Source organism: Gadus morhua, chromosome 11 (genome assembly GCF_902167405.1).
Source record: "Gadus morhua chromosome 11, gadMor3.0, whole genome shotgun sequence".
Classification (NCBI taxonomy): Eukaryota; Metazoa; Chordata; class Actinopteri; order Gadiformes; family Gadidae; genus Gadus; species Gadus morhua.
In genome coordinates, this window is record NC_044058.1 from 24,663,492 (window position 1) to 24,687,384 (window position 23,893).

At 46.3% G+C, this 23,893-nt stretch overlaps 1 protein-coding gene across 10 annotated transcripts in view; it reads left to right on the top strand.

The window, feature by feature from the left end:
- Window positions 1–23,209, top strand: part of slc20a2 (solute carrier family 20 member 2) — a 39,677-nt gene extending 16,468 nt beyond the window's left edge. For 5 of the 10 annotated variants that reach the window (XM_030371098.1, XM_030371100.1, XM_030371104.1 and 2 more), the window contains 10 exons: window positions 4,368–4,933; window positions 6,474–6,614; window positions 6,814–6,899; window positions 7,488–7,584; window positions 7,924–8,043; window positions 9,417–9,647; window positions 11,152–11,815; window positions 12,063–12,248; window positions 15,270–15,354; window positions 18,489–23,209. In XM_030371098.1, the coding sequence (XP_030226958.1) occupies window positions 4,645–4,933; window positions 6,474–6,614; window positions 6,814–6,899; window positions 7,488–7,584; window positions 7,924–8,043; window positions 9,417–9,647; window positions 11,152–11,815; window positions 12,063–12,248; window positions 15,270–15,354; window positions 18,489–18,653 (2,064 nt within the window). In that variant the 5' untranslated portion in view covers window positions 4,368–4,644 and the 3' untranslated portion in view covers window positions 18,654–23,209. Of the gene's footprint in view, window positions 1–2,368; window positions 2,421–4,367; window positions 4,934–6,473; window positions 6,615–6,813; window positions 6,900–7,487; window positions 7,585–7,923; window positions 8,044–9,416; window positions 9,648–11,151; window positions 11,816–12,062; window positions 12,249–15,269; window positions 15,581–16,061 lie in introns of those variants that run through there. The other 5 variants (XR_003978592.1, XM_030371103.1, XM_030371099.1 and 2 more) reach the window with 5 other exon arrangements.
- The last annotated feature ends 684 nt before the right edge of the window (window positions 23,210–23,893 follow it).

Sequence of the window (23,893 nt, forward strand, 5' to 3'; positions counted from 1 at the left end):
TATGCTGTCAATTTATAAGCTTTCATCTGTATTCAGTCTTTTTAATAGAGACGACATCCAACTGTTAAGTGGGCCTTCTATCTGCAATGTTTTCCAGATACAACTGAAAAACAAAACTGTGGCAGTGCTGTCAAAATGGCCAGATAAGTCTGTTTAGTAGTCTGTACAGGAAAATAAAGCATCCCTGGAATACACATGAATAATTGGAAGTTGCCCTCTTGACACCAAATGAATTAAATCCTGCCCGTACTTTTGTGTGTGTGTGCGCGGTGCTTGGCCAAAGGCTAGCTGCATAGAGGTCAGGTCTGCACGACCTCAGCTGTTCCAGATGGATCTCATGTCGTACAGAGGAGGGAGCTGGAACCGGCCCGAAGCTGTTTAGCAAGGGAGCAGTCTGGACCTCACGTGCTGGGGGAGAAGGCAGGAGCACGGCATCAGTTAATGCCCCGAGAATGTTGCAGTCTGGCCTCAAAAGCTGTTCACCGTTAATACCTCCCCTTCATGAGCAACACGCTTACCTCTCCCAAGGGAAAGTAGCTCTTATCATAAATATGGTGACTTTTGATCACCTGGAACAGGTTGAAGAAGAGGAACCCTAGACTAAAGCTAGGGGATCTTTGCGGATGAGGCTTTTGGGTGTGTGCTGTCGATCACTCTGTAAAAAACGGGGTTTTGTATAACCCTCATGCTAATCCCGGTCCATTCACAGCCTCTTGGATACGAGTTTATAAAGTAGTATATTACTTTAGCCTCTTCTTGCTAAGTTGGAGGGAAGCATGAAAGTCATTTCGTTTTTGGAATAAAATTGGCATGCTGACTGGCTATTATTGGTTGACCAGTGGGGGTGCAACAGATCACAAAACTCACGGTTCGGATCGTGTCACAGTTTTTGAGTCACAGGGCGGATCATTTTCGGATCAACAACAACAAAAGAAATAACAAGACAAATGTGACTTTAAATAAATCTTCAAATGTGTAAAAAAAACAAATAAAGTGAACAATTTGGTAATAATCCTGCTTTCTTTAAGCGTAGTAAATATATTTTAAAAATTGCTTATGTCCACATAAAATAAAAACGTATAAAAAAAAATGAAAAAACAAAATAAAGTGCAATCTGAGGCATTATTCCATCTTCTTTTTAACATTGATAGTAAATAAAAAAAATGTGTCCAAAGGAAGCACAGCAGACCTGGATGAACAACTTTAAATTCAGGATGTCTGCATAGTGGCAAAGTCACGCCCCTTCTGGTAGAGCCCATGGGACCTATGAGTTCGAAAAATATGAATGTGTTTCAATGGAGAGAAAGTAATTATTTACTGGTCCTAGTCTTTATGTGCCCTGGATAACACATACATGTATATTGTTTTTGGATTTAAAAGATAATTTTTCATGCAAAGAAAACTAAAAGAAAATGTATAATGATAATTATAAAAAGTTTGATAATGTTAAAGGGGACCTATTATGCTTTTTCGACTTTTATGACCTATAAACGTTGTTATAATGATTGATAGTCATGTTTAACCATACTAAAGTGTCAAATAATGACGTACACGCATTTCGACGTATTCCCTGCTGACTGTGCAGAGTGCTAAACACTCGGGACAACGTTTGGATTCACTTATTCACATTTCCGGGAAATCATCTACGTAGAGGCACTCCTGCCGCGCCCCCATATGCCTGGTCAAATCTGCCCGCACGCGCGCTTTAAGGAAGGTAACCAATCACAACGGAGTTGGGTTGGTAGGAGGGGGGCGAGGGGGCGGAGAAGGACGAAACCGAGCGTTGACAGAGAATGCTGAAAGCGCCCAGATGAGAGGAAGAGTTTCCCGAAAATCTACATCGTTTTTTTGTGTATGGTTAAACATGACTATCAATCATTATAACAACGTTTATAGGTCATAAAAGTCGAAAAGCATAATAGGTCCCCTTTAAGGTTTTGTGTGAGGTGGTCGCTTTGTGAACTACAGCCCCTTGCTGCTCTCAACGCGAATGATATACATCACCACCACTCCGGTACAGACGTGGCGATCTCTCTGCTCCACTTCACCACTTTCTTTCAAGGCGAGGATAAAAGCATAGAAAGAGGTGAAAACCACTATAAGTCGGGGCATGTGGAGAGTTTTAGTTATGTGCCATCTCTATGCCGAGTTCCCAGTGCGGGTGTGGTGACGTATATCATATGTGTCGAGAGCAGCGAAGAGCTGTAGTTCACAAAGCGGCCTCACATAAAACCTAAAATTATCAAACTTCTTCACGAAAATTTTTCTTTGCATGAAAAATCATCATTTAAATCCACAAACAGCATATGTGTAATCCAGGGCATATTTTCTCTCCATTGACACCCATTCATATTTTTCGATCTCATAGGTCCCATGAGCTCTACCGGAAGGGGCGTGACTTCGCCACTCTATTGCCTGGGGTATGTTTAGAGTCTATGCCCTCCCAAGGCAATGCTGACGTCCTCATCCTTTTTTTTTTCATCAAGTATCGTAGCGAAATACAGTTTCTGTTGTGTTTTATTTGGCATTTTGTAAATCCATTGATTTCTGTTTTAAGACTCATTGCTCGTTGACCGGAAACGGAAAGGGGGGCTGGTTGTAGTCTTTTCGCTCGGTTCTAGCCCTACTGTTGATACGGAGAACCGAGCGAAAAGACTACAACCAAACATTTTCCGGTTCCGGTCCGGTTTTCATTTCAATGGGATTTACAAAATGCTAAATAAAACACGACAGAAACTGTATTTCGCTACGATACTTGATTAGGAACGTCAACGAACACCACTAGATCGGTGAGTTGCACATTTCTGAAAACGAATGTTTAGGGTTGTTTTAAGGACAGGTTTGTGAATGCCCAAAGCCAGCCATTCTGTAGCAGGCAGGGGCGATAGTCAACATGTCGGTGTGTCAACCACTTTATTTCATATAGTCAACATGTCGGTGTGTCAACCACTATATGTCATCCGAGAAAAAACAGAAAGGGGGCTCAATGTGCTTAATACCGGAATTGTCCTTCAAACATGCGCCGATCACGTGAAGGCACAACCTTTCTTTTTTTTTTATCAGCCGATCCGGTGATCACTTGCATCCCGAACTGATAGTTGATCCGTTGCACCACCATTGACTAGTAATTTTAACAGTTGATTGTGGTTATTTTGCGCCGTTTCTAATTGGTATGATTTAGCATCTTATCGGCCTATATTTACCAATAAAATGGTAGTCAGATGACATTGGGCAACAGTATGGTTTGAATAGAAGGTATGTCGTGCTAGGTTCTACTGCTGTTCCTCCTTCCTCCTTCCTCATCACACCCCGGAAGCTGATTTGAGAGATTACCTTATTTCCTCTGAGCAATTTGTTTTTGTAATAATAACATAAATGGCTATAACTTGATGTCCCACACTTTTTTTTTTACGGTTTTATGATAAGAATAATATGCACATGGTTGTTTGGCTTGTGAAGTATTTTCAGGGTAAGAAGTGCATAGATTGCAGTCTTAAAGTTGGTTTGAAGAAAAGGGACAGCAGAAATGTCTTGTTTTCTTCCATAGTGAACCAGGCAGCAGGTGTCAGGGGGGTTATCTGGATGTCTGGCACACCTGTGAAGGGGGCCGGTGGCCCCAACACACCTCATCTCTGCTCCATGTTGGTGGGAAAGGGGGCGGGAAGTTGTTAACCGTCTGCTCAAATTCCGTGGGCTTCACCCACATGAACTCTGTTCACAGTAGTCTTTTTATAGCCCCAGTAAGCCTTTCCAAAAGGCCTGATCTGATTCCTGTGAAGTGCAGTGCGTACTATGATTTCCTATTGTGGCTATCTTCACACGCTACAGATTAGATTCTCTCTGCCTGTCTCTGATCAAAACTATCTCGTCATCGCTCTGAAGGCTTCCAGAGGTTTTGTTGGCCGTTATTTTTATCCCAACGTACCACTTGATCACAGCATCGCTGTCTCTCGGTGGCCCCCTGAAATTGTTTAAACGTTACCACACACATTTGCATTAATATCCAACCTAGATGTGTTCTATTAAGTGTATGTAAAATCATTAAACTATAATTGACTGCTTCCTCATACATGAACACCACTCTGTGTGCATCCAAGCGTTGGCATCTGTACTACATTTGATCAAGCACAGATACAGCTGCTCTCCCCCATAGCCAACCATCTAACATATGGTCTGATCTGTTTATCACAAAGGTTTCAAGAGTGTGTAGCATCCCACCTATTCAGATCCTAACACAAACAGTGATTTATTCGGCATCAAGGAAGTCTGAATGGGGCTCGATGCATGGTAAATGTTGAAGGTCCTGCAAATGCAAGTGATCGATCAGTGATCGTCAAACTAACGCCTGCTCGTTTCGTCCCCGGCAGGTGAAGCAACGCGCAGGCGGTCTGTCCAAGCAATAAGCTATGGAATGCTCCTCGCAGCCATCGTCACTAGTCTCCACTCATTGGACTGAGATCCAGACGCCCAGTTAGCAACTGTGTTTCTCCCCTTCGCCTCTTCGCAAACACAGGGGACAAAAACACAAACGGCCAGCGTCCGAACCGAGCCGAAGCCAAGCGCCTCGGTTCACCACTAAGCAGAGCCTTGACTTATTTTTAATTGAGCGTGTGGAGTGACGAAAAAAAAAAAAACGCAGTCAAGATGGATATGGAACCGTACCTGTGGATGGTCATCCTCGGCTTCATCATAGCCTTCATCCTGGCGTTCTCCGTGGGCGCCAACGACGTGGCCAACTCGTTCGGCACGGCGGTGGGCTCCGGCGTGGTGACGCTGAAGCAGGCCTGCATCCTGGCGTCCATCTTCGAGACGCTGGGCTCCATGCTGCTGGGGGCCAAGGTGGGCGAGACCATACGGAAGGGCATCATCGACGTGAACCTGTACAACGAGACGGTGCCTGTGCTGATGGCCGGGGAGGTCAGCGCCATGGTCGGTAAGTTTGGAACTCGCCCCCCCCCCCCCCCCTGTCCTCCTCACGCGGTTGCACTTTGGCTCAGCCTCCTCCTCCTCGAGGGGAATGGGGTTGACGTGTCGGCGGTGTTTTTTTTACACTCTGAGTAGCTTACGGACACTGGAAGTATTTGTTGGATGACTCGGTAGAGGGGAGTCATTTATTGGAGTTGACGTGACTTAATAAAGCGGGGATTACTGACATCAAGAGTGACTCGTCCGAAGGAATTCGAGGGGTTCCTTTAACAAATCAACCCTCTTCAACTGTTTTGTTTTAGGGATTAAGTGATTGACCGTTGTAGTTGTGGGTGTTTTTTTGTAGACGCAGTTGTTTCGGAGCTTGTTCTTGATAGCTGTTCATTTCGATGTTCGCGCCAAAGCTAGTCAGCTAATACGATGTTTACCATGTTTAGAACACATTTTTCTTACCATAGTGCCAGAATAATGCTTTGATGTTTTGGAGTGGAGAATTTCTTTCTGAAAAAATATATCTCTGATGTAGTCTACACACTGAAAAAGGTAATTTAAGAGCTGCCTGCCCTCTCTCCCGGTCAGGTCACCAACTATCCAAAACATGTCCTCAGGCATACAATGACATCACCTGGACTTTGTGTTCTGAGCCTCCATGTAAAACAGTGATGTCCCCGTGTGACCGTTGGAGGCTGCACAGCAGTTGGCCGCTTTCGGACCCATGTTCTACCCTCAACCATAGTTTGTAAAATGACCTATATCGGTGCTGATTAATCAGCCAATGAATCCGTCTACCTCCGGTATAGTGAGTAACTGTAGTGTACATTCGGGCTGGGCGATATGACGATATATATCGTGTGATGATATAAAAATGTCTATCGTTTCATATTATGCTCTATCGTTTATATCGTCTTGTCGCAAATCACACTCTTTACGGTAATATTTTACGTCATTTGGACAACGCTTTACATTCTTCCACACGGCAGATGAAGGCAACACAAACAAACATGGAGGATAGTGAACGTGACAATTCTGAATAGGAGAAGGACTCCCATGACCAACCACGACAAAGTGAGCTTGTACCTAAAAGAGGGGCTACGAAATAGGACTTTCCATGTGGTCATTTTATATAAACTGTTTATTCATTGAATTTACAGATAATGTGCTATATCGTGATATATATATATCGTTATCGGGATATGAATAACCTATATCGGGATATGAATAACCTATATCGGGATATGATATTTTGGTCATATCGCCCAGCCTTATATACACTTCCTTTCCCTCTATTGTTTGTCATCACCCAGCTGAGTGTCCGGCCCTCTGCAGGGTGAGGTCCTCTGCAGGGTGCAACCATGACTTCCACGACTCGTGACATTCAAGAGATGCATGCCGTGTTAATGTAGCGCGGACCTGCTCCTCTCCTGTTCCTGGGTCCTCCGTTGTTTGCCAACAGCCCAGTGAGCCCACACTGCTGGGTGAACCGTTTCTTTTGGGAGGGCTCACCCGGATCCAAGCCGGAGATGAATGCCTCTGTTGTGTGTCCCCAGGCTCGGCCGCCTGGCAGCTCATCGCCTCCTTCCTCAAGCTGCCCATCTCGGGGACTCACTGCATTGTCGGCTCCACCATCGGCTTCTCCATGGTCGCCATAGGAGCCAAGGGCGTACAGTGGATGCAGCTAGTTTACATTGGTAATGTTGTGTGTGTGTGTGTGTGTGTGTGTGTGTGTGTGTGTGCCTGTGTGTGCCTGCGCCTGCGTGCGTGCGTGATTTGTATTGTATTGTGAAAAAAAAAAAAGAAAAGTGCATTGTTTCTCCTTAACCTGACCTAGTTTGGTTGTGTGTGTGTTTGTATGCGTGTTCTCATCATGCCATGTTTCCTCGACTCTAGTGTCCTCTTGGTTCATCTCTCCCCTCCTCTCTGGGCTGATGTCCGGACTCCTCTTCCTTCTCATCCGGCACTTCATTCTGAGCAAGGTGGGCTGGCTTATATCAGCATCTGCACCTGGGAGGTGCCTGGTGTAATTGTGAAGCATTGAAATTATTATGCGATGTAACTGTAATTGAGTTGCCAATCTGGGAACACTTTTTTTCATTTGTGTCCTGCCGAAGACTCCTACACTGCATTGCATTGCTTATCTGGCACAAATTCAAACTACGCCTCAGACATTTATTTCCAAACATCGACAGATTATCCAAAGGCTTTACAGCTACAGTTCAAAATCAATTTCGATTTGGCAACACCAGTAGATGTGGTTATGTAACGGGGAAAGGCCCTCTAAATGACCCGGAAGAAAAAGAGTGTTGCAGATCATCTTGAGTTTGGGATTTATGACGCAGCGTCAGAAGTTGTTTCATTGTCAGGTCAAAGTCAGGACAGGGTCACCCCATTCATGGTAGGATGGTATTAAGAAATGTTTGCTTGTTTCCTCTCACAGATATAACGCAGATTAACCATTAATAATGCATAGCCTATGGAAGAAGCGGCCTGCATGCCAGGGGTTTCAGCTAGCCTGGCTTAAGGGGACTTTAACCCTGGGCATGTTCTGTATGCTCTGTCCCCAGGTTGACTCCGTCCCCAATGGCCTACGGGCGCTGCCTCTATTTTACGCCACTACGATCGGGATCAACACCTTCTCCATCATGTACACCGGAGCTCCCCGTAAGCCCAGCTCTCTCTCCGACCGTCTCTGTGTATGTGGAAGTGTCCGTCCCTGGCGATGTACACACTGCTTTCCAAAAGGAATTGCGGTCCGGTTATTCTGTGCCACTCCTAAGCCACCCCTTCTAAATGAGTATGCACATGCCACTGATCAAAGTGTATGTGTGCATAGATGGAGAGATAGATAGATTTTCCTCAAAGAGGAAATGAAGTTCACCAATGGTGTGCACTTTAAAACATAAGCACAGTATACAATACTTAATGATGCAACAAAAAGACTCCTGTGTAAAAAAACAAATAAATAAATATATATAACCATTTTGTGTATGCTTGTTCCAGTGCTAGGGCTGGAGTTGTTACCGGTCTGGGCCATATTTCTCATCACTCTGGCCGGCTCGGTGGTCTGTGCTGGGGTGGTGTGGTTCTTTGTCTGTCCCTGGATGAGGAGAAAGATAGCAGGTACGTCTGTGAAATGTCAAGTATGTGTACGTGTGGGTAGAGCTAAGATCACAAGGTTCCCAGGGCTGGGCTCTGTGAGTCGACAACACCCCTCGCCTCGACTCCCCCGCCCGGCCCCGGCACACCCTGTCCTCTCGGCTCGGTACTCACCCAGATGGCGGGGGGTGTGTGCGCACTCCTCCTCCCGCTCACGACTCATGGCATTTCAAAAGAACTTGAAAGAACTGGGTTTTTCCGTTGGGAATAGCGTTTGTGTGGAGGAAGACATGTGAGACAAGAATTGCAAACACAAGACAACAAACAAAGAGATGCAGGGTCCAGCACAAATGTTGTCTTTTTACCTGCCATAATAGAAAGAACAACTAGCCAAGCAGTTTTTTTTATATATCTATACATGTACATTACACCCATTTAAACATGTGGGTAGCATAGTCTAGGTTCTGCACTAAGCAGCTTCATCACGCAGGTTTTTATGAAGGCAGAAGAGTAAGCTTGTCCTGTTGGAGTCAGGAACACACACCTTCAGGGCTGGAGACTCTTAGAGCATGGCTCAGTAGTTGAACTGCTGAGTCAATAATGGGGTGATATGCTTTCAGCATGCTGTGAGCTGAGCCTGAATGCTCCCATAATACTATCCCATTTGTCAGGCAGTGTGTTGAGCGTGACATGGCAAAACTGGTTATGTGTATACTGTTTCGAAGACGGTAAAACTTTACCCATTTTAATTTTTTTATAAAATGTTACCTGTACTTGGATGAATGCTTCCTTCATATCGTACTTTCTGGCTGATTCAAATACAAATGAATTGGAAAACAGTCAGTTTAGATGCTGACCTTTTATATTTTTAGATGGATGAAGATTCATTGGTGCAGTAATCGGAAGTCATGCGGTAAATGTGCTTGATCCAGGTGTATGAGTTACATCGTTTACAAGCAAAGTGCTATCTATCTAGTCCAATCTCATGTGGGAGAGAGGGGAGGGGTGGTATTCATTATTCAGCTTCACAAAGGCCATTGACTCACAGCAATTTCTCAACCATAAAAACCCGAGTCCAAATGGATGTCAAAGGTTCCTCCATTGTTGGTAGTGTTGGGCTGGATCTGTCATTGCTGGAATTTATCGCTTGAGGTCAGCTGATAAACTTCCCTTTCAGGCTTTGTTTACTTATGACACTTGCTCATCATCATATAAAAAAAACAAAAAACGAAAGTTAACCATCAAAACAATGTAGATCCTCCACTCACAGGAGCTTAATGTTGTCAAAAAATGTAGTCTGACTCTGTAGTGGTTACCTATTTAAAAACATGCTAATTCGAGTGCTTTTGAGGAGGGTCTGCCCACCAACCAACTAACCCTCCAACGAACCCCCGCAGGCCGTCTGAAGAAGGAGCAGGCCCTCTCCCGGATCTCGGACGAGAGTCTGGATAAGATCCCGGAGGAGGAAGAGGAGAGCCCCGTGTTCAAGGAGCTGCCAGGGGCGATGGGCACGGACGAGGCCGTGGTGCCGCTCACTGCGGGCAGCGAGAGAGGCACCCGCGACTCCTCCGGGGAACTGAACAGCCTGGCCAACGGGGGCACCGTGCTGCCCAACGGCAGGGTGTACGGTGAGTGTGCTCCAAGCCCTGCTCTTTTTTAGGGAGGCTGGGCCGCGCTGCCTTATATTCAACGTCGTATGGAGTTTCGAGGGCCCTGTCCAAAACTGAAAAACAAGCTGCAATTCTCGAGGGCAAACGGTAGCCTCAACTCACCCCTTTCTCTCATGGAGGGTGTTGTCAGTCTTTGTGCAGCCATTCATTTTTCCGACAAAGAACCAGTTTGTGCCTGTCCCCGAGGAGCAGCTGTAACGGTGAGGAGCCCTGCAACGCAGCATTTCAACTAGAGAAAAAAACGCTTGTGAAGAATGGGAGCTGCTGTCTGACTTTTTGTTTGTGCCTGAAGGTTGAGGATGGGTCAGTGTATGGCCTTCTGACTTTTTCCTTCCTGAAAGTCTAGGAGTATTCTAGGGTTGGTGCCAGTATACAGTTTCAAAACCGGTTTTATATCTAGTCAAATAACAAATTGTACCGGTATATCAATCTTTGCCACCAAATGGCAAAGATTCCATGACGCAGCAGCGCACAATAAAACATAACGAGTTATACGACCTGGGGCACCCATTCTGCCGGTGATTTGTGTTCGCCCTGCACAAGGGTCTAGAGAAGAGTAATACATTTCTTTCTGCTTCCGATACGTTTTTGAGGGAGCCAATCACCGAGCAAGGCTTTTCTCCCTGGCTCGCTATTGGCTGGTTTAACACAATGACGACAGGGAAGCGACGGCAAGCAGCCCGTCGCGTACAGAGTCAGTAGAACTAGGCCCGTCGATCACGCCTCTTGTGCTGAAGAAAATGACAATCGTAGATTGAGCTTGGTCTGGCAGTAGCCAGACTACAAAAGGGCAAATTATAATATTATAATATATTATAAATGTTGCATATTTCTAATCCAATACTATTTAGGTAGAGCTTCAACACAAGCAGAGTGCCTCGGTGGTTCACCGGGTAGAGTGCATACCATTAATTCTCTGCCTCCTGTCTCTCTGCCTCCTGTCTCTCTGCCTCCTGTCTCTCTGCCTCCTGTTTCTCTCTCTTTGTCTCTCTGCCTCTGTCTCTCTCTCTGTCTCTCTGCTCTGTCTCTCTGCCTCCTGTCTCTCTCTGCTCTGTCTCTCTCTCTGTCTCTCTGCCTCTGTCTCTCTGCTGTCTCTCTGCCTCTGTCTCTCTCTCTGTCTCTCTGCCTCCTGTCTCTCTCCCTCTGTCTCTCTGCTGTCTCCCTAACTCTGTCTCTCTCTCTCTGCCTCTGTCTCTCTCCCTCTGTCTCTCTGCTGTCTCTCTCTCTCTCTCTCTGCCTTTGTCTCTCTGCTGTCTCCCTAACTCTGTCTCTCTCTCTCTCTCTGCCTCCTGTCTCTCCCTCTGTCTCTCTCTCTGCCTCCTGTCTCTCTCCCTCTGTCTCTCTCTCTCTCTCTCTCTCTCTGTCTCTCTGCCTCCTGTCTCTCTCTCTCTCTCCGTCTCTGTCTCTGTCTCTGTCTCTGTCTCTCTCCCTCTCCCTCTGTCTCTCCGTCGCCGTCACGCAGGGCGGACCCACTCCATGACCAACGGCTGCCTCAAGTCGCCCATCTCCAACGGCGCCTTCAGCTTCGACAGCGGCCACATGCGCAGCGACGGCCAGGTGTACCACACGGTGCACAAGGACTCGGGCCTGTACAAGGACCTGCTGCACAAGATCCACCTGGGCCGCCTGGACGACGGCGGCGACCGCTCGGGCGCCGCGCCCGTTGCCGACAACAACTACCGCCTGCTGCGCCGCAACAACAGCTACACCTGCTACACGGCGGCCATCTGCGGCATGCCCGTGCAGCCCACGCCGCGCTCCGAGTCCCGCGAGGACAACGAGAAGCTGGTGGGCGAGGGCGGCAGCAACGGCGGCGGCGGCAGCGGCCGCAGCAACAGCGTCTCGTACTCCAAGAAGCGCGTGCGCTACGACAGCTACTCGTCGTACTGCAACGCGGTGGCGGAGGCGGAGATCGAGGCGGAGGAGGGCGGCGTGGAGATGAAGCTGGCCACGGAGCTGGAGGGCGGCCCGGAGGAGGACGGCGCCCCCGGGGCCGTGCCCCTGGACGACCTGGCGGAGGAGGAGCCCGACGAGAAGGACAAGCCCGAGGTGTACCTGCTCTTCCACTTCCTGCAGATCCTCACCGCCTGCTTCGGTTCCTTCGCGCACGGCGGCAACGACGTCAGGTGCGGCCCCCCCCCCCCCCCCCCCCCGTGCTGAATGGAAACACGTCGCAGGCGGTACTGCAATTAATCATCCCGAACATCGTAAAAAGAAAACGGGAGACATTTTACAAGATATTCTGAGATGTTCAGTTTGATATTATGAACCACACGTTTCTCCGTACAATCGAGCTGCTCCATGAAGCAGAGATAACAGTTAAAGCATTGAATTCACATCCGGCGTCCCCCACCCCCCGCCTCCTCTCCGCAGTAACGCCATCGGCCCACTGGTGGCGCTGTGGATGATCTACGACCAGGGTGGCGTGATGCAGGACGCCGCGACCCCCATATGGCTGCTCTTCTACGGGGGCATTGGCATCTGTGCTGGCCTGTGGGTGTGGGGGCGTCGCGTGATCCAGACCATGGGGAAGGACCTAACCCCCATCACTCCCTCGAGGTAAAGCTGGTGTGTGTGTGTGTGTGTGTGTGTGTGTGTGTGTGTGTGTGTGTGTGTGTGTGTGTGTGTGTGTGTGTGTGTGTGTGTGTGTGTGTGTGTGTGTGTGTGTGTGTGTGTGTGTGTCATGAGCACTGCTAGTTCACACGCTCCCCGTGTAGCCCGTATAGAGGCAGCCACCTGGGCATATTTCTGCATCCATGTCCGAGGATTCTGCACAGTTGGTTAATCTTTTGAGCATTATAAATAATGGCGGCGGCCTCTTTTGTTATTTCACATAAAGTAAAGTAAAATCCTACATACATTAAAGATCAAAAACTCAAGTTGGCCAGTGTTGTTTAAACCCTGTTTAGGAATATAATATACATATCTTTTTTATTGCAATCTATCAATGCAAAACCGTTTTTTTGTTTCACAACACTATATACATCAGGAAGTGTAACTACAAGCAATGTGATTAATGCACGTGCTCCTGCTTTTTATAGAACAACCCCTTCATAAATAGACTGTTTGGTCTCATCCAGACAATACCCACTAGGGAGGGCTCCTCCTCCCAACGTAGTTAGCTGACACTAAACTCAATTTACCACACGTCTGCTCACACATGCTGAACCACTCGGTCCCAAGAGCTCCAATCGATCCCTGACCGTCTCAGTTTCTACCCCGTCATCTTATTGCCCCCCACACGCCAGCAGGGAAGGTGATGCAACAGCACACACGTATGCACAAGTGTGTGTCTTCTTCAGGGTTGATTGCATACAGAATGAAGCCGTCGAGTGTGTGTGTCTGTGTGTGTGTGTGTGTGTGTGTGTGTGTGTGTGTGTGTGTATGTGTTATGCTATTGGGTGGATGGGTTTGCGGGCCAGAAAGACAGAACCCTGTGGCTTGACAGGAACAGATCACAGTGGGAGTGTGGAAGTTGTTTGGCAGGGAGAGCACGAGCCTTGGCCTCTTGTCCCCGACCTCAGGGAAGAACGCCAACAGCGTCTCCTCGCTCTCACTCCCTTTCCCCCTTTCCCCTCCCCCCTTTTTTTATTCTCCACCCGACCACACTTGGTTCTTATTTTCCCCTTTTCATTCACCGTTCTCGTCTTAATTCTCCCTCGCCCACCGGCATGTTTGTTTTCTCCTCCTGACCCGAGCGGTTTTGGTTTCCCTCTCCTCAGTGCCCCTTCCTCTTTCTCTCCATCTTGTAGGCGTGTTGCCACTAAATCCTACCCTCCTTTATCCCTTTCCACCCGGCTGTCTTTCTCACGCTCCAGACCATCACTTTTCTTTTCTCTCCTCCCCTCTTCCTTCCCCGGCTGCTCTTTATTTTGCCATTACGACCGGTTCCTTCTCCCTGTCCTGCCCGGCTTCCTTCCTTTCTTGTGGCTTCACGCCCTCCATCAGCCTCTCAGCCTGTTTCCAGGACACAAAGAGGAATCCGCTATGCCCTCGCAACTCCCCCTCTTCAACTGTCCACTGGCATTTTTCATCCTGACGCTGTACTTCTCCTCTTCTTCCCTCTCTGTCGGCCCCCTCTATGTCTTGGTTGTTCTCTCCCTCTCCCTCTCCCCCTCTCCCTCTCCCTCTGCCTGCCTCTCCGTCCGTGCGTCTCTCTCTGTTGCCCTTTCTCTCTCTCCCTCTGTCGCACTCTGTGTCTTGGTCTGGAGGAAAAACAGGGTGCATAACAGAACTGTGGGATAGCTTGTGTCTGGTGTTAAATACACGTTGTTAAATACCAAACCCCCTGCTGACATGGGTCACTGCCAGGACCATGAGATAAGATGGATAATCATCTTCAAACACCTGTTTGTTCTCTCATTATTGATTGGCCAACACAGCGACAGATCGCTTGGCTTGATGACCTTCGTTTAGGGTACTGTGATGGTGAACCTACCATGTTTGCTTGGGACAAGGGGGATTTTCTGAGGTCTAAGTTTGGCCGGTTTTACCGGTGGGTTGTGCATGCTTATACTGGTTCAACTGGTTATGCAAACCAACTGTACCAGCATTGTTATTGAGACATTCACATTTAAACATAGCCTATTGCTTGCATCAGCAACTTGTGTTAATAGCATTGTTTGTTTAGAAACAGAGCTACAAAGCAGTGGATGGATTGTCACGTTGGAAGAATGTAAGCCAATTGGAGCCATGCTGCCTGCCTGGTAATCAACACAAAAGCCATGGGGATCAAAAGTGAGATGGTTTACAAAATAGGAGTCAAACTCTTCCATAGAAGGCTCCAAAGAAACAAGTGCAAAAGCTACCATAGCTACAATATCATGGTCAATGTCGTCACGTTTTTGATCGCTGGATACCAGAGGCACCTGCATGATTTCGGTTTTGAGAAAAAGGGCAGAGTTGTTCGTGAATGAAATCGATGGTTGTGCGAGGTGCTGTGTTGGCAAAATCGTTACCACCCACATACTTAACATCCGAATCAGTTACGTTTCTCTTCATCTCATTGCAACATAACTCATAACAATTATGTTGCACTTGTCAGCAGCTCTGTTCTGGACACGTGCACGCCATCTGGTGGTGAGGATTGATATACCATTATGGATCTGTGTGGGTACTGTACACCTCCCAAACCCCCCAGTAAGGCGCTGTATGCTGTGATTTACATCGCAAGTGTTAATGCCAAATCTGACCACTGGAGAAGCTTTCATGACGAGTGAGACTCGTGCAATGTGGTCATTATGGATACAGACTAGACCTATGTATAGCGCGGTAGGTTTGTTCAAGAGGTGTGTGTGTGTGTGTGTGTGTGTGTGTGTGTGTGTGTGTGTGTGTGTGTGTGTGTGTGTGTGTGTGTGTGTGTGTGTGTGTGTGTGTGTGTGTGTGTGTGTGTGTGTGTGTGCGCGCGCGTGCGTGTACACTATCTCCAGTACATGGTAAGTGGTACACGCTGTGAGGCGACGGTTGGACCGCCGGCGTCCAAACGAGTCGATCTCAAACCTTCTTATAAACGAAGAATGTCTCTCTCCCTCTCCCTCCCTGTCTCTCCCTGTCCCTCTCACTCCTGCCTTTCTTCCACAGCGGGTTTACTATTGAGCTGGCTTCTGCGCTCACTGTCGTGTTGGCTTCCAATATCGGAATCCCTGTCAGTACGACGCACTGCAAGGTATGACTGTGTGGAGACCAGCCCACTGGTCCCCTCAGGGGTCCCCTCGGGGGCCCCCCCCGCCCCACAGCAGGGGTAGCCAGGGGTCAGGGTACGCACACTGCCCCCCCCCGCCACCCCCCGGGTACACGGGCTGAAGTCAGTCTACATCGATGGCACCGTTTGGCGATAAGTGCAAATCTCCCAGAAAACCCACAGCAAGACAAAGCTGTCCATCCTCGGATCTGTGAGAACCAAAGCCGTGTCCCTAGGGGGGCAGGGCAGCAGTGTGTGACCCCTCACCCCTGCACTTTACAGGAGCAACAGAACCCGATCGGGACAAGTCGCGGACTCCCCCGCCCCCTCCTATCAGACCTCACTGTAGGCTTGTCCCGACCGAACACCCATCAACCTGTCGTGTTTTCCTCTTGTTTGATCTCCTCCCAAGCTCTGTCGTGCGTTCCATACCCCCCACCCTCCCTCTCAGAACGACGGCATGGTCTGGTGTGTGCCCCCCCCCAACCGTGTTTGGCTGCAAGTCCTTCCCTACGAACAACCCTCCATCTCTCTCGGCCCACTACTTTTTGTTTCTCGCACTGTTTTACCCCCCGACCTTGTTTTTTCTCTCTCTCTCTCTCTCTCGCTCTTTCTCCCTCCCTCCCTCCCTCCCTCCCTCCCTCCCTCCCTCCCTCCCCTCTGTCTCTCCCCTCTCCCATCTGTGTTCACAGCGGATTTTGCATTGAAGTAATGAGTGCGCTAACAGTGCTTGTTGCATCAAATGTGGGCTGTCCCATAAGCTCCACCCATTGCAAGGTATCAGTGTCGTGGTAGCAGCACCCTTCCAGAGAGCCCTCTCCATGCTCCATTACATCCTTACTCTTCCTATTTTAAATCATTTTACTTCAATTTTTAACTGTCCAACAAAATGGAGCCAATCACATAACTCCCCGGTCTCACAGTTTTGACCCCTCGTGCACGTTTTCTGTCAGAGGCCCCTTGTGATCAGAGATTAGGGGGGTTATAGGGATCCGCGGCCCACGCAGTGTCAACATCAGCAAATGTCGAACCGAGTAATGCGAACACCACAAGTGCTTGTGGAGGACTTCTGAAGTTGAGCATTTCCTGTTCAGAAAAGTCCTCCAAACGGAGTGGCCACTCGAATGTGCTCGTAAAAGACTTAAAATAACTCTGTAAGCAGCCTTGTACACAATGACTAAACATTTGTCAGAGGCTAGTTTTGGCACACGTTATTCAAACAGAAGTCCGCCTGTCGGTCAGTCTTTGAAGACATGGCTGATTAGTTTAAAGTATTACTTGTTTTATTGGTTATTTTAAAACAACGCCAGTGTAACGAGATTTGGATTTGAGGCTGTTTCTTCATTAGCAAGGTTTATTATTAAAAACACACATTGCAACATTTTAAGTGAAGTGTCCATTTTGGTATTTGTTATTACTGAATTAATGGGTGGTGCCATGCTGCCCTGAGGAAAAGCTGCACGAGAAACCAAAACTGACATTTGATTTGAATCAAATCTTTTATTTTTATTTTTTTTGTTTTATTTCACCCTTCCCTTCTTTCCTCCCCAAAACTCTTCCTCTAAAACTCAATAATCATAAGCTATGCCTATATGCTAAATCTGCTGATTAATCATTTATGGTGGTGAGCGAGTGATTGTGACTGGGAGAGCACAGAGGTTGTCTGACACCCATGGTTGATTTAAGAAAACGTAATTTTAAGATATTTAAGTCGACAACCTCTGTTTTCTTTCCAGGTGTGTGATTGTTAACAAGTGCACATAGATTCAGCTTCTAGCCCGTTCAACTGAAAATGACCATAAAAACCCAGTATCCTGGTTTGGTTCATTTCAGTGGGGTGGAAACTGAATGGATGGCCAGCCATGGTGATGTTTGGGTTGTGATGATGAACAGTGACTGGTTGTTTATGAGAAATACTGAATAACTAACAGTGAAATGCCACAGCAAGTTCAATTACTACGCTGCACGCCAAGAATACCACACATTTGATCATTCCCGGAGTTCACTCACAAAAGATTAGATTGTACTACCATGAGCTCGAGTAAGGGTTGTTAACACAACAATATGCAAGATTTGCTATTTATGAGCTATTTTAAGGTATGTAGAGGTCAACTCGCTGTTCATTGACTATGATTGTCCAGATAAAAACAAGGCTGCTAAAAAAAGTTCTTCTAAATAATGTCTACACAAAATGTTTAAGGGCAAATTAAAACAAAAACATCCTGTATATTGTAGCTTAAGCCTAGTCAGGCTTGACGAGTACCTTCTCTGTTTAGAATCCCTAGTGGCCACACACTCTCTGGGGGTAGAACATGCAGACCTCAACCTCCAATAAACACCTCTGTTTTAATGAAGAGCTGTATTTTGTTATTCCAGGACCCGATTTAGCTTTGGGCTCGAGGAAGAGTAGGGCTCTGAAACTGGCAGCCATGAACCGCCGCCCTCGACCAGCGCGTCCAGAATTAGCTGTGTCGAGACACAAGGCGTGCTCGGTTACCATGGCCTTATAAGAACAAACACATGGACTCAGAGACCCCGTACTATAACCAGTCACTGCTCATGCTGGTCACATGGCCTTGGAGCTGCCATTCCAACACACTTGTGTGTGTCCCCGAAGGATAAGAGTATTTTATTTCGGCATGATTTATTTGATGTACATTTCTGAAATGAGGTGAGTGGTGATAAATGCAATGTGGTCTGACTTCTGTAAGACGCAGTTTTCAGATATTTCGTCCACATATTTGGAATAAGTTATGTTATTTTTTATTACACTTGTATTTACACTTTTTGGAGGAAAACTGAAGAACTGCAGATTTCAGACCTCATTGTATTAACGGTAGAAACTGACATAGGCTGTGATTGACCTAACCAAGACGTGGTTAGAAGTGACGTCAAGAGTCCCTGAGATCTTCAGGCTTTGTCCCCCAAAACCCATAATGATACCCAAGGGTTTGACCCCATATCCTTGACGTTTGTATTATCAAGCTCAATAATTGGTCAGTAACGGAATAAAAAGATTCAAAGCCTGGACAACTCATCACTCAGAGCCTCAGGGTTAAGTCTGGCGCCCCCTGTTTGCGCTGCCCTGTTGACCGTAGTCTCTCTCTCTCTCTCTCCAGGTGGGCTCCGTCGTGGCGGTTGGCTGGATCCGCTCAAAGAAGGCGGTGGACTGGCGGCTGTTCAGGAACATCTTCCTGGCCTGGTTCGTCACGGTGCCCGTGGCGGGCCTGTTCAGCGCCGCCGTCATGGCGCTCTTCGTCTACGGCATCCTGCCCTACGTCTGAGGGAGGGAGAGGGGGGGGGTTGGAGGAGCCGGGTAGAGCGAGAGAGAGAGGGAGAGGGAGAGGGAGGCCAGGTGGAGCAAGAGGCGCAGGAGAGAACCACAGTGCTGCCGTCTTGGGGGAACATGGTCGAAAAGATAATTACAAAATAGGACATGATGGTTGGCTGCGGTTAACAAAAAAAAAATGGAGGCATCCTTGAGGTCGATGAATGAATGCTGTGACGCTAGCGGTTTGGGTGTAGGAATTAGCCTGATTGATGATGATGAGGGTTTGAGAAAGGGTTGGTTCACATGCTGCCTGGCTCAGAAGTCCAGAAATCTGACTCGTTTTGAGTTTCCAATTTGATTTCTTTTGTTTTTTCTATATATATATATATATATATATATATATATATATATATATATTTATTATTTTGCGTCAGCACGTGGGTAACCAATACTTTCACCTGAGCAATCAAACTGCTGTACATTAAAAAATAAGTAGGAGTTTTCCCGATTTCTGACACACACTGTGGAGACTATAAGACCTAACACAAGCCGAATTATAAGATGTTACCAAACACACACAGACAGACACACACACACACACACACACACACACACACTAGCTCCTGCAGGCTCAGCTCTGTCTCCACTGCCTGCTTACCTAAACTCATGCAGTCAGGGTCCAAAATAAATCGACTCTTTTAATACCAGCAACCGTGAAAAGAGGGAGCGAAAGCGAGGGAGGGGGAAAAAAGCGAAACAAAACCTGTAAATATTGTAATATTGGGATTATTTTGAGTGTGAATCGTTGTACTGCGGCTTGCTTTACGGTGAAAACGCAATAACCTACTGGCGTTTGGTCAGCCCATCCCCCATCTCACCTCGGTGTGCTAGCCAGGAAGCTATCGCTATCTGAACCAGTACAGAGAATGCCCTAGGTCAGATGAAAACGAAATTCACATATTTTCTACGCAATACCAGAGCAGTTTTACTTTGCATCAAAAAAAGTCATTTTTAACAAGAGCCCCTGTATGTTTTTGGAAGATGGATATCATATTTTTTAATGATGTATTATACTGTAATTTGTACTGTAAATACTGTCTTCACCAGTTCTGGGGATTATGTTTATTTTTTTTCGTTTGTTCTCATGGGAGGGCCTCCTTATCATGTCATATACATGGCTCGTGGCCCTTGGCAGACAAAGATTAGGTCAAAAGCGCAGACTGACCACAATTTCAACATGGTTTACTGGTGATTTGGATCACAGCTGTCATGTCTCGCCAAGAACATCTGATCTGAAAGCAACTCTGAAATTGAAGTTTAATAGGATCTGCCTTTCAATGAATAAGAGTCAACAAACCGTCTTTTACAGCCAATCTTGGAGCTCTTCTCTGTTTCAATTATTATAAAGGAGTTTAATAGTATTAGGGGATTAAAACATATCTACCTGCTCATGAAAGGATTCTGTTGCGGTGAGCCACACAATGCCAAAGTGTACCGCAATACCTGTCAATATATATATATCAAAATGCCAATCCTCATGTTGAGTTGAATAGTTACAACAGTAGCCAAAACACTCACACTACAGGCAGACTAACACACACAAACACACGCAGTGATGTGCTCTTTAAAATGACATCTATTTGGACCTGTATCGATGCCTTTTGTACTCGAGAAACGAGAACACTAAACCGTAAAACGACGGATGCCAAAAGGTGTCTGGTTGAGACGGCCCTCTCTGATCTCCTGAACTGTGTTGTGCCCTGAGGTTTCCTCTAGTCCGGACTCGTACTTAACCGCAAAGCCTGAACACGATGCTCCTCTCAATGAGAGAGCTTTAGGCCACGTTCTACCAGACGCCTGGATCAGTTTTCACACAGACACCTAAACAGGGCTGACCCGAAGTCGGGGTTAAATGCAGAGCCCAAGTTAACAGGTGTAGTCATCGGTGATTACGCTAGCGATACCTGGATCATATGAGAATATAGAAGAGGTTGACCTATTTCCATGTTAATCTAACAAACCCTTTGGGTTAGCTTAACCCTGCGCCTGTTTCGATGTACACGACTAGACGTAGCCCAGGACAACACTAAGGTCCAAGGAGTTACCATTAATCGGCACCAGTGTACCCAGAAGTATGTGACCTGTAGCTGAAGAAAGTCAAAAGCTTTCTTTTGTTCTCGGTTTGTCATGCTTGTGGTGTGTTTATTTGTTCTTTTTTTTTTGTTGTCGTTACTTTCCATCTTGCAGATGAACAAATCCATGCTTGAGTGGCCACTTGCCTTGTAACATTGTGTTTTACTGTGTGAAAAAACAACAACTGGTAAATGACTAAGTGCTGTGGTGTTTACATCGTAACCATATCGTAAAGTATCTAGGGGGAGGGTGGTGGGGGGTTAAATAAATAATTGCCTAATGATGCCAATGAAAGAAAAACGATTAAACATTAATTACCAAGTAAAACATAAAATAACCGAAGTGTCTAGAGAAGGAGTGTACATGTGTAGTGACACCTGCTTTTTCTTTTGGGGTTTCTTACTTTTCTTTGGCTTGTTTTTCTTTTGTTTGTAGTAGTAGTAGTGCTAATCATGGTACCAGTCACTTTTGCACTGCTACTATACCATGTTAACACGTTTGTGTGGGTGCAATTCAAATAATGAAGAGAATAGAGAAAATTTCATCAAAACTATATATATTTTTCTACCATATCTGAGTTTTAACCTGGGTGAGCTTTCGGAGGACACGCGATACAGCTCTCTTGCAGACTGTGAATGTCACCACAACACTAGGAAAACAACCAAACTGTGTGGCAAGAGTGTGGGGCGACCGTGGCAACCGTTGCCTTGGCGGCGGCAGCACTTAACCCAGCGGGCTCTATTAACCTGTAGACTGTGCTCACGTGTCTGTTGCCAATAGATCAGAATTTTGAAATGACCATTTATATTTTTTGAACTTTTAGATGAAAACACTTTGTAATTTTGTTTCCCTATACTGCTTTGATTATGAGCAGGAAGACTGGGGGCGGTGTCCCTTCCTAGAGTTGGGCATAATCATTATCTGGGCCTTTTTATTGTTTTCCACGATATAAGAACGCTCATTACGAGGCCTTGTCACCAGCATCCGTTTCCCCGCCCATCAGCATTGTTTTCCCCCATCTCTCCGAAGGGCCGACCTCAGTCTTAAAGCTCATATCTTTTTTTTTTTTCTTCCTTTTCAAGAGCGAGTGTTATCCAGTGGGGGATGCATTGACTTTGTGGTAGAGATCCATTTTTACATGTTAAACTCAAGAAGTTTCTGTAAGGGTCACAGGGTAGAGGGTCAGTTATGCAACGGAGGAGCTGAAGGTATCGAGGTTCCCATCGCTGTAAAACACAGCCGGCGGACGTCCGGTGAACTAACTCACTCAGAGAAACGTGGGCCCTTGAAGGGAAGCAACCAGCCTACCAATTTAGTCTCGCTATGAAACCTGCATGCTGTTGGGGCCCGTGATTGAAAACTCATGATTGACTCAACTTTGCGAATTCGATTAACCATAGCCTTTGCGAGTTAAATTCATGGCATATACTGTAACTGTTGCCATGCAACCTCATCGACTGCTAGTTCAAGTCTACTATGCCGCCACCATCTTATATGGTGAAAACTAAAAAAAAAAGTATTCGATATGAATACTACAAATAAATTCTGCATGGGTTTCCATGGCAGCGTTGTCGGGGTTAAGTAGTGATTCAATTCGGCCCCCCTCCACTCCTAGACTCTCGCCCACTAGACGGGTTTCCTCTAAACGATACCAGGGTCAGGGTCATGCATCCATCACTGTGCTCCGCAGACGCCCCCTTGGTAACACGCTCTTGTCATTCTTCCCATGCATTCTCAGTGCTGATAGGCCAAAATGGATCGAGTACTGATAGAGGGACAGCATCTCAGACCAATAATCCAACTCATAAAGTGTAAATCAGTATATGCGCGGTTAGATCTGCCGGTAAACGAGTTGGCATGCTTCTGTTGCACTGTAGCCGTATGTTTTAGTTCACTGTATAGGAGTAGAACGCGCCATCTCTTCCTTGGTTTTAATTCCCTCTTCCTGAAAGTGCAACAAAATCATTTTTCCTTGTGAAGGTGCAACGCCACTTCCATCTCTTTGAGGTTGTGTCCACTTTAAGCGCTGTAGTGTCTCCATTACAGCGTGGCCAGATCACCACAGTGATCAGTGTAGTGGAGGAGCGTCCATTTTGACCTTCATGTAAAAGGTAGCAACACCTAGCAGGGTTGTTGTGTGCTGTCTCTAGCTAGTATTCTGGTATGTTTTGTTCTAGAATGTGCTCCTTGGCTGGTCTGCAGGCTTTACAGCTCCGTGTTGTCTCTTTACTGTTCGCTATTAATCTGTCCAGTCCTCAGATTTAAACAAAAAAAAAGTACAAAAATAAAAAGTCGAAAAAATTGCCTGGGCTTCAGCAACATCTTGAAGCTCGTCTGATTTGCATATATCGTACTGTAATGTTTTATTTAAATTTTAGTGATGAAATGTCTGCATTTAAACTAATTAAATTATGGGAATTAAAATTACAAAGAATACTTGCTGTTGAGTCCATTATTGTGTCGCTGTCGTGCCCTTTGATTGTTTGTTTGACTATTTTGGACCGAAAGAGCCTATAAAATAGTGCTTCAGGTTATTTTCATTCAGGTCCCCCTTCATTGCCCCTTTAATTAAGTCTCAATAAGTGGAGGTGGGACGCATTTTACCTTAATTAGCAGCATAAAAAAAAGGCTGTTAAAGTTTGTTGGGTAAAAAATGTTTTACCCCAAGTTAGCCTACAGGTTAAATATTAAACCTGAATAAAGATGCAATATCAAATGTGAATGACTTTAATATAAAATAAACTTTGATTTGATATTTAAGTCATTTACCTTCAATATTTGATAACGAATTCATCCATTTCGGAAGGATAGGATCCTAAAAATGTCAATGGCAGTGTTTCTAACTTAAGACGTGGCAAAACAGAGTTTTAATTAGGATACGTTCTGTGAGTTTATTTAGGACTTTACATAGCTCTCTTGACCACTCAAAAGGGCAACAAATCGAAAAAAAATATCCCGCGATGGATTCTGATGCATGGATCTGATGATGCCAGCAACCGGCTGGAACAAACTGAGGATTTCATGACGTCGAGGTTTGACTGACTCAGCTGCAAGTACATACGCTACTGTCGCAGGCCTACATTATAACGCACCAATACCAACTGCATATGACATACATTC